At 37.9% G+C, this 11,308-nt stretch overlaps 2 protein-coding genes across 2 annotated transcripts; both read right to left on the reverse strand.

Moving 5' to 3' along the window:
* Positions 1 to 4,818: 4,818 nt before the first annotated feature.
* LOC108198297 (disease resistance protein RPP13-like) lies at positions 4,819 to 6,455 on the reverse strand. Its single transcript, XM_017366057.2, has 3 exons — positions 6,167 to 6,455; positions 5,474 to 5,895; positions 4,819 to 5,388 (listed from the first exon to the last, which is right to left on the reverse strand). Exons 1-3 carry the CDS (start codon positions 6,453 to 6,455, stop codon positions 4,819 to 4,821), a joined length of 1,281 nt encoding a protein of 426 aa, XP_017221546.2.
* A 1,789-nt stretch (positions 6,456 to 8,244) lies between these two features.
* Positions 8,245 to 11,308, reverse strand: LOC108199459 (protein CLMP1). Its single transcript, XM_064082580.1, has one exon. The coding sequence runs from the start codon at positions 10,843 to 10,845 to the stop codon at positions 8,518 to 8,520; it is 2,328 nt and encodes a 775-aa protein (XP_063938650.1). The 5' UTR covers positions 10,846 to 11,308; the 3' UTR covers positions 8,245 to 8,517.

Here is an 11,308-nt window from a genome sequence, read left to right on the forward strand (position 1 = left end):
ATTTTGTAAATTTCAACTTTAATTAAATATAAATACTTATGACTTTAACTTTAATTCAATAAAATGAATTAACTTAAAATAAATATTTATGCTTAATTAATTTTGAAAAATACAAAATAAATACAAATAATTATCTAAATGCTTAGAGAATATTACAGGGGAGTGTATGAGCACTTAGAAAATTACTGACTGATATACAAGCATGCATAATTACTCAGAATATTATCAGATAATATACAGAAAATCATATAAAATCTAATAATATAGATATAATTACTCAGAAAATTCACAAAAAGTATACAAAAACATATAATACATATGAAAAATATATACAAGAGAACTATGTCATATTTAACATCCCTAACTCACAAACCAGCTTAGAGAAAGTGGATTCATCCAGTGGTTTCGTGAAGATGTCAGCAATTTGCTCAGTCGTGGGTACAAAATGTAACACCACTGTACCATTCATGACATGTTCTCGTATGAAATGATACCTGATATCAATGTGCTTGGTTCTTGAATGTTGAACCGGATTGTTGGAAATGGCTATGGCACTTGTATTATCACAAAATATAGGAATTTTGTTTACTACAACACCATAATCATTCAGTTGATTCTTGATCCACAAGATCTGAGCACAGCAGCTTCCAGCAGCTATATACTCAGCTTCAGCAGTAGAAGTAGACACGGAGTGCTGCTTCTTGTTATACCAGGAAACCAACCGACGTCCTAGAAATTGACAGCTTCCAGACGTACTCTTCCTATCAATCCTGCATCCTGCATAATCAGAATCTGTATAGCCGGTTAAGTCAAAACCAGTATTCTTAGGGTACCAAATACCTAATCCAGGTGTACCCTTAAGATATCTAAAGATTCTTTTGACGGCTATAAGATGTGATTCTTTAGGATCAGCTTGGAACCTAGCACACAAACATGTTGCAAACATGATATCTGGTCTACTTGCAGTAAGATAAAGTAAAGAGCCAATCATACCTCGATAGCTTGTGATATCAACTTTCTTACCAGATTTATCCTGGTCAAGCTTTGTGGCAGTGGCCATGGGTGTCTTTGCCGGTGAAGAGTCTTCTAGATTGAACTTTCGAAGAAGATCTCTGACATACTTGGATTGGCAAATGAATATTCCATCTTCCTTTTGGCTTACTTGAAGACCAAGGAAGTAGGACAGCTCACCCATCATACTCATCTCATAATTACTCTGCATCAACTTAGCAAATCTCTTGCACAAGTTATCGTTAGTAGAACCAAATATAATATCATCAACATATATTTGAACAAATATCATATCCTTATCATGCAATTTGTAAAAGAGAGTTTTGTCTATGACACCTCTAGTAAAATTGTTTTCAATTAAAAATTCAGAGAGAGTGTCATACCATGTCCTTGGTGACTGCTTGAGTCCATAGACAGCTTTGAATAGGAAGTATACAAAATCAGCAAACTCTGGATTTTCAAAGCCAGGGGGTTGTTCCAGATATACTTCTTCTTCTAGCTTTCCATTCAGAAATGCACTTTTCACATCCATTTGATAAACCTTGAAGTTGGAGTGTGCAGAAAATGCAAGAAATATTCTGATGGCTTCAAGACGAGCAACTGGAGCATAGGTTTCATCATAATCAATTCCTTCTTCTTGTGAATAACCTTTTGCAACCAGTCTGGCTTTGTTTCTTACAACAATGCCATCACCATCTAACTTGTTACGGAAGACCCATCTAGCTCCAATGGTAGATTTTCCTTTTGGTCTTGGAACCAGGGCCCAGACTTCTTGTCTCTCAAATTGATTGAGTTCTTCTTGCATGGCAAGAACCCAATCAGGATCAGCAAGTCCTTCTTCTATTTTCTTTGGTTCTAGTTGAGATAGAAACCCAGAGAATAGGCATTCATTTGTCGTAGCACTTCTAGTCTTGACACCAACATCAGGATCACCAATAATCAAATCAAAGGGATGATCTCTGCTCCAAATCCTTTCCCTTGGAAGATGTGTCCTTGATGATTCAGCAGTATTATCATTGAGCTGAAATGTGTGACTAGTTGATCCATCAGCTCCCCCTGAGTTGTTGCCAGGTTGACTTGATGATCCACCACTGGCACTAGTGGAATCTCCAGTGTTTCCACTATTTCCTCCACCATTGCCTGGATCATTACCATTATTGTTGTCATCTCTTGTTGCAACCTCAGGTGGTATATCATCATCTGAATCAGAGTCTGGATAGTTGTCAAACTTCAGAGACTCAGATGGATCAGCAGATTGTAAACTAGGTAGTTTAGTGTCATCAAATGTTACATTGACACTAACTTTCACTGACAGAGTATCAATTACAAAAACTCTATAAGCATTATTTGTATAACCAACAAAAATTGCTTCAGATGCCTTTGGCTCAAACTTGTTCAAGTTCTCTTCACCATCCTTGAGAACAAAACACTTGGCTCCAAAGACATGAAGATGTTTGACATAAGGTTTCTTGTTGTTATACAGATGAAATGGAGTTTTCATATGATATATTACTCAATTATTCAACTATTAATTCTTTAATATATATATATATTACGTCTCATCTTATTTCTTATAACTTTGTAAGAGTAATTTACACTTTGCACCTCATAAGTTTAAGCGTTTTTTGGATTTGGTTTTAAACAAAATTTCTTGTCAATACGCACCCTAATGTTTAAAAAGCGCTTCGATATGCACCCTTTTGACCATATTCCGTCAAGTTGACCGTTAAAATTCACAGCTCCAAAGATAACAAAATAATTTTGTATAGAAAGAATTAGTAGAAGGAAGTCTCCAAAATTACTGTTTAGAAAGGCAACTGAGAGTGAGATAGTTGTGAGAGATGAGAAGGGAAAGTGTTGTGCAATTGTGCTACTATCTAGGCTGGCAAGAGGTAAGGATCCCATTCATTTCTGTACTTTTTTCTTTTTTGAATATTCAATTCAGTTGTATATATTCTAAAAATAGTAAAATTTTATATTATATAAAATTTTAACTACACTAAATACTTTTTTCCACTATACCAGGTTAAATATATTATATATTAGTTGGTCCCACAACTTTACTCAAATTACACATCTTTTATGTATTAGTTGGTCCCACTATTTTACTCATTTTTCTTACGTTTCTAATTAATTAAATTATACTTTTTCTTAACTTTCGTGTCACACTCCATACGTATATAACTCCATGAGAAGGAAAGAGCAATATGTTTCCCGGCCCACAAGTGACCTACACTTTACACGTATACTACTTTAAAGTATTGTCCAATGTAATTATGATTTCCTCTATTTTTAATCGTGTACAGCCAGCTTTTCTATGCCGTTATGGTGTGTAAGCTGCTGATATGTCCTCTTTTTATTTTTCACATTGGATATACTTGAAAATGAAAGTAAATATGCATGCTAGCTGGTGTAGAGGTCTCATCCAATTCCTTATAATTCAGTATAAAAATTTTAATATATATTACGTCTCATCTTATTTCTTATAATTGGATATAGTTTTTTCATATATATAATATATTCATTAACTATAAATTTCTTGATATTAAGAATTATGAGTTGTTGGATTATTCAACTAGTCAATCTGTTTAATAACACGGATAGTGGAGTCAAGTTTAGGAGTCTTCTGTTCCTACTCTCTTAATCCCAATGAATTGTATAAGTTACTTTTTGGCACGTATTTTAAGACTTGTTTAATGAATAGTTTCACAATATATTTTTTTTTCAGAATAAAAATTTGATGTGTAAATTTTTATTCAAAAAAAATTTTAAAAACTTTATAGAACTATACTTTATTGGAACGTGAACCTGTACATCTCAATGGGGCCGAGGGAGTATTTTGTGGTCATGTTTTTGTGAGCTTTTCTTTATATCATTTGTAATTCCCATTCCGCAAAAATAAGATAAACCAAGTTCTCAAAGCATATGCATGTTCTTTGGTGTTGGTAGCTGATTAGAGTGCATGTCAAGGAACGACGGGCCTGAGTTATCCAGAACAAATTATACTACGTGATCAATGAAAATGAGGGTCTTCCTGTAGGCACATGGAGTGGGAAGCAGTGGAACCAACCGACCCAAAAGCTACCGTAAAAGAGAGGCTTGACAAGATTGTTCTTGCTATGATTTATCAGAATAGCCTAGAAGAGATGATGCTTTCTTTAGGGGAAAGGAAGAAAGCAAAGGAGGCCTGGGAAGCGTTAAAGACAATATGTCAAGGTGCAAAGAGCAAAGGTAGCAAAGTTAGCAAAGATACATACTCCTGACAGCAGATTTCGAAGCTTAAGCATGAAAGATACAGAACAACCGGAGGACTTCTTTATGAAGCTTACTGGACTTTTCACCAATATTAATCGAGCTCTTGGTGAAGAGGTGAAGAAATTGTTGTTTGATGTCCCGTCAAAATTCTTGCAGATAGCTTCAACTATAGAGCAATTTGGGAATTTGAAAAGATGACAATAGAGGAAGCAATTTGGGAATTTGGGTTGAATCGAACGACTTTAAACATCGAGGCCGCATCTGAACATGTGTTAGTACTTAGTAGCAGCATGAATAGGTCCTTGAGTGTTTGAGGTTCCATGCGGAAAATAGTAGCAGCAGTTCCTGAAACATAGTGACCAAACTCAGGTGTTTAGTTTGCTTTTACATCTTTACTGGTTTATTCTTGTAACTAAGACTTGACAAGTCATAATAAGTATTCCCACTTTTAGCAGTTTATACTAAAAAACGAGCTTTACTCAATTCTGAATGTTCATATTTTAGTTGATATTCAACATTATTAACATAGAGTACACTCTATCGAGAGCATCACTATCTACCATACGTGTTGTTAATAAAATCTGGTACAGGAGGAAGAGACAATAGTCGTAGCGGAATCTCAATCCTACCCATCGTAAAACGATCAATTGTGAAAGCTCTTAAAGAAGGCAGAGCTCCGTCATCAACTTGAAGTTCAAGACTATAGGTGGGTGTTATGTGTAAGAATTGTAGACATGGAAACGCATCTGCACCGCAAACCATTTTTTCTCCACAGTGGATGAAACAGAGGGAGGTAAGATTGGACAAACTCCCCAAAATGGGCATCGGATCTTCTGTGAAATCAACTGCTAGTGTTAAATCAGTGATTGAATCCGGCAGAAAACTTAGTTCTGCAACGTCTTTCATCCCACACACCAAGAACACCTTGTTGAGATGTTTGCAAGACGAAAGCGGTTGCATTGTTGAAATAACACCACCTAGTATGAGGACTAATGTTCCGAGACTTGTTAAATTTGCTAGACACTCCAAACTATATTCTTCTTCTTCTTCACTGTCTTCTATGTCGGAAATTACAAGTGTACGAAGATTGGTCCAATTATTGGTATCAATATGGCACCATTCCTAAAACATTACCACCCATTAAGCCCAAGAACTTTAGGAAAACTAAATCTCCTAGTTCTTCTGGTATCCCCTCTGAATCATTCACACTGGTCAAGTCTAGCACTTTGAGATATTGGAATCTCGTGTAGATCAACTTTATTTCCTCTGTTTTGAGGCTAGCAGTTTCAGTAGTTAATGCTAATGAGCGCAAATTTAAATTATCCGAATTAAGCTCAAGTAATTTAAAGTACTCACCGAGTCCATTGAAGATTGCATGACGTGCTTGTCCTTGCAACAAACGTCTGGGATTCGCGTGTTGTTTACCTGAGTCAAAAATTCCCAGTATCTTCTGCTCTCGGGCCTTCTCTATGACAAGATCACGTACAAGATCATGGACCTTGCACTCCAAAACTCGTCCATCGACAGTCTGTAGTTCTCTCTGAATCATATTGCGATTAATAAGCTCATTTACATAATCCTCAGCTACATCCTCCATGACTACTCCATCTTGTTCCTCAACAAATTCCTCTGCAATCCATAACAGCTTTAACTTGAAAACTTGGATAGTATGGTCTTCAGGGTACCTTGCAAGGTATAAAAAACATTGTCTGATGTGGAAAGACATGTCATCATAACTCAAATTTAGTATTTCTTGAATCTCCGAAGACTCACCCTTCAACTTTCTCCAGCTGGTCCTTCACATCGGACCAAAATTTTTAGGTCTTTTTCTGCAATAATAGCCCACTCAGGATCACGATTGCGAGGGGTAAACCTCCACATTTATCTACCATCTCCTTACCTAACATCTCCAGGTTTAGGGTTGGTTTTGCTTTCTTACAGAACAATTGCCAGCTCTCGTCTTCGCTCAAAAAACTTAACTCATGGACGAAACATGTGTCTTCTACACCCTCAGAAACTACTTTATTCCGCGTAGTTATAATGATCCTACTTCCGTTTTTCTTGTCAGGAAAAGCATTTTTAATCCTTCTCCAGACCTCTACATCCCATATATCATCAATCACCACAAGATAACGATCACCTTCTAGAAGTATCTTTCGCAGGTGCTGCAACAGCTCTACCTCTTCCATCTTGTTTAACAAATCTTGTTCATTTCCCTCAAAACACTTTATTATCTTCCTCAGAACATGTCTGATCTCATAATCCTCAGACACAAACCCAAGCACGAGTTCTAAAATGGCTTAATTCGCTGGAGTGGTACAGCTTACTAGCAAGAGTAGACTTGCCCATCCCCCCATTTCGTGAATGGATATTAAGCCAAAGGAAGGATCTTGATTATCAAGTTGAGCCAGCAAAGTCTGATAATCAACCTCAAAACCAATCACATCCTCCTTGTAATCAAAGGAAGCTGCTCTGGGCACAGTTCTCTTTCTCTGTTGCACAGTAGGAGTGGCTGTGATTATGTCAGTAATACGAAATTCATCTCGCCTACTTTTGATCCTCATGATTTTTTCTTTGAGTGACTTGATATCCTTACCGATATCATAAAGATTAGCTTCTTTCTTGCAGATGCAGAAAAAGCTCTGCATACGATCCAAAACACTATCATGTTGATGAGCTGCATGTTCTTCTTGTTGGATAATATACCTTTCCAAGATGATCAAAGTTTGATTCGAAACAACTCTGACACTGTCTGTCCACAGGCCGACATGAGGCAAATTTTGTTGCGATTCCACAGCTCTGACAGAAATGAGCAGGTAGCCCAGTTCATCTTTAAGCCACTCTATATCATCTTTCACTCCAATCCTAATGTTAACATGTTGAGTAACAAATTCACTAAGCTTTTCAATAGTAAACGATACGGCTGCATCAACCATTTGAGTGAGGCGGGTGATTTAAGGGACCGGAAAGGAAAAAAATGGATTTCACTGAAAAGGAATAAAAATAATCTTTTGAAATGAGGGGCTAGAATGGATTGAAGGCCATGATTTGTGATTTTTGTCAAGGTTGATTCATGATGTATATATAGTACATTTCAGAGATACAAGTCATTAACATTTCAGAGGATATCAGATGATTAAAGCTGGTTGTAAATAAAAAATTTCCTACAACCACCATATTAATTTAAGAAGATTTCTATGATCCTGCACATGGAAAAATTTCCTGCAACCACCATGAAGAGATGGTCCAACATGTTTACATAAATACAATGTTTAACTTGTTGAAAGCATTGACCATGAACTGGTGAGTAGGGTGAGCATTAGGTCGGTTCGGTGTGAAGCACACTATCTCTCGTTATCATTATACACACGTCATAATTAGATCTAACAACTGCCAAATAAATCCCTACTAATCCCCATCCCATATTTTCACGACAGAATCCGTGCAGCCCCGCAGTGCCCATCACCAATATATTTTCTTTCACTTCTCTTTTAGCAGTAATTGCCCATGGCCTCTAAAGTTCCCCCTCACATTAACTGATGTAATTTCTAAGCACACGACTAGTAACAGACAAAGGATTTGTGGCCACGGTCAGTATTATAGCTCTTTCACTTACCCGCATTTGTGTATGACATATTTCACAACCCAGTATACTTTAAAGGCACAAGTTCTGAAGTACTCTTAAAACAAAATAAAACAAATTTTTACCCATGCTTCTCTAATTGCAATGATACTGCATGTGTAAAGATTAGTAAAATGTAAGTGAGGTTGCATAATAACAAGCCCAACCACAATTTATAATAACATTAGTTTCCTACTCTATACAAGTACTTTGCATAGAGTAGGATACTCTTCAATCTGAGAACAAGAATGTAAATTATGACAGATATAATTAGAAGTAAAATATTGAACGAGATAAATAGAGAGACTGCAATTGAATATAACAAACTGGCAAGGCATCAAACAGATAATATTAGATGCAGCAGAAGCTCAATAAACTTTATAACTGAGAACGCTCTTCCATAGTTTTATAAAGACATTTTAAATAATGAGGTCAAGTGAAGGACCCAAAACAATATGATTGTCGGTTGACAAATTATAGTGAAAGTTTGGTAGCCTTTGCAGTTCTCTCTGAACTTGGAAGCAAACAGAATAGGACGCTCAAACATGCTACCAGTTAAGATCACAATGAGAAAAATATAGAAACTGGTTGGAGCCTACCTGGGGTGTCATAAAGTACTACACTGAAATTTAAGTAGCATGATTATCATTTCCAGGTTTTGCGCTTGAAGTCTCGATCTCTTTCTTCTCACTACCTTCCACAGCATCCGCTTTTGAGCAATGATTTTTAAGCACGGTTGAGATATCAGCTTCAGAAGCTCCAGCAAGTTTGAACCGCTCAACAGCAGTATCCAAATTCTTATCCCAACCTGTCATACCCAATTTGCATTCAACCTGGGACCGCTCGAAAAGCATGTTACCCCAAAATAGATGTATCTGTGATCGCATGACTGCTGCTTGTTCAGCTGCCTCATCAGGTGAAATTTCCCTTTGACTCGACTCACCTTCAGTACCACCCACCTGTTTTTTCTTTCTTTTTAACAATTCTTCTATCTTGCTTGAACTAGGATCCTTCAACTCCTTGGCTCTTTGTTCCTCCAGCTTCTCCCACATCTCAGTGGCAGATTGCATTTTTTGCTGTGCACTATCAAAAAGATCAATTGTTTCTGTCGGATCCCAATTAGAGAGATCTTCTTTCTTGGCAAGAACATATGACCAGTGAAGTTTTGCCATTTCAAATTGCTGCTGCCCAAGTGCCAACAGTCCCTCATAAAAGTCTGGTTTAATCGAAAGAGCCTCTTCATACTTCTGTCTAGCTAAAGAATATTTCTCCTTCACCCAATCGTAAGCAGTTTGAAGTTGGGTTGCAACCAAATCCTTTGCAGCAGAATCATCAATTGGAATCTTCTTCCTTGCTGCACACATATGAACATTTCCCCAGTTAAAGTAAGCTAAAGCAGCTACCTCTTGAAATTTAATAGCAGCCTTGTCAAAAAGACTTTGAGCCTCTTCACTTGTAACTGTTTCCTCTAGGGCCTCCGAACATAGCTCCATTCCAAGCTCATGCAGGTCAATATGAGCATCGGGATCAATGCCAACATGGGTACGGAACAACTGAGCGAACTCAAACAACCAATCATCCATCTCCACTTCCTTTCCCTCTGGATCTTGAGATGCTGATGGTTTCTCATCCAGAGTTGTCTTCTCTGTTTTTCCATCAGTCTCAGTTTCCACAGTTTCAACAACTGACTCACTCTGTGAAGACCCACTCTCATATTCCCCTTTATTCACTTCATTTTCAAGTTGCTTCTCCTCCTCTTCCTCTTCCACTATAAGTGGCTCTTGTTCTGGACTAACCTCAACAATATGCAACCTCAACAGTCCAAAAGAATCACTTTTATCTGTATCAGGTTCTTTTGCCATCAAGCTGTCAACAAACACTTCTGCCAATCTAAGCTCCGCTGAACATGTTATAGTGACCAAGTCTCCATCATGATCCTTGTACTTCATTAAAACCGACTTGGCTGGTGGAAAGCGTTTTCCCACGATTTCCCTCAATACTTTGAAACTACAATTTACTGGCATCTCTGCAAGTCTTATGTCGTGACCATAAATAAGTTTCAATGGTCTCCACTGTAATGTAACTTTGGAAGTTTGCCCATGACTCGGCAGTGACACTGATGAAAACGATGTTCGCTCCTTTTGGTTATCATTAACCATATTGACATTGGACTTGGAAGATCCATTTGAAGCCTTGGGGACAAGTTTTGGGATTTGGAACTTGACATCATGACCACTCTTATGTCCATTTTCAGCTGGTTGTGCTGAATATGACTTATTATCCGGCTTATTAGTCGGTGTAACAGAACCAGCTGTTGATGCAGCTTGCTTCTTTGGCACTGGCCGAGCTGGCAAACAAGGTCCAAGACCCGCAACAGGAGCACCTCGGACAGCAGAAGCACCAAGGGCTGCTGGTGATGGGCGGCTCTGAAGGTCCTGTTGCGCCTCTAACCGTGTCCCAAGTGCAGTCTTCAACCTACGAGAAATATCCAACCCATCACCATGATTCGGATCTGCACCCAACAATTCTTGGACATCCTGCAAAGCCATTTCATACTTCCCTATCGCCTCATATGCACGAGCCCTTCTTAAAAGAGCCCGTACAAACTGAGGCTGAACTTGAAGTGCCATAGTACACTCAGCAATCACAGTTTCATAATCTATCGGCTTCATTTGCATCAAACAAGCAGCTCGATTACTATGAAAAACAGCTCGGTCCGGGTGAGTCTTCGGAATAAGTTTAAGAGCATTATCATATTGCTCAAGAGCACTGACATACTCTTTAGCTTGAAATTTCTTATTTCCCTCTTCTTTAAGCTCATGTGCCCTTTTCAAGAAAATCGGAGAATCCAAATTGACCCCTCCATTCGATACAGTCAAAGGATTACTGTCAGCTAAAACTTTGTTCGGGTTTTGGCTAACACCACCCTTCTTCTTTTTACCTCCAGACTTCCCCATACAAATTTAATATATAGTCTTCAACACAAAATCCTCAAATTTAATCACTTGAATTCAAGAAAGTATAAAGATGCAAACTTATAATAGTAGCTGAAGTATACACTAGTTCTTTCACTCAATTATTCTATGATAATGAGTAAGAGAAAAAGAGAGATGAAAGATACTTACAAATGCTAAAGACTGAAACTTTCTTGTGCAGATTGAGAGGCTGCTAAGTTGAGATTGTAAGCACTCCCAAACCACATGAGCTGGACTCTCTCTCTATCTCTATCTCTCTCTCTCTGATTCTCTCTCCCCCCCCTCTCTCTGCGATTTTCGCTCCCTCTCTCCGTCTCTCCCTCTCTCTCTCTCTCTCTCTGAGGATGGGGTTTTGGGCAAAAGGTTGGAAACCCTAGGGTAGAAGGGAGCAACTAATTTAGGATATACTAGTATTATATAATGGAAAAGTGAGCACTGAGCACTG

The sequence above is a fragment of the Daucus carota genome, chromosome 8, assembly GCF_001625215.2.
Source record: "Daucus carota subsp. sativus chromosome 8, DH1 v3.0, whole genome shotgun sequence".
In the NCBI taxonomy this organism is placed as follows: domain Eukaryota; kingdom Viridiplantae; phylum Streptophyta; class Magnoliopsida; order Apiales; family Apiaceae; genus Daucus; species Daucus carota.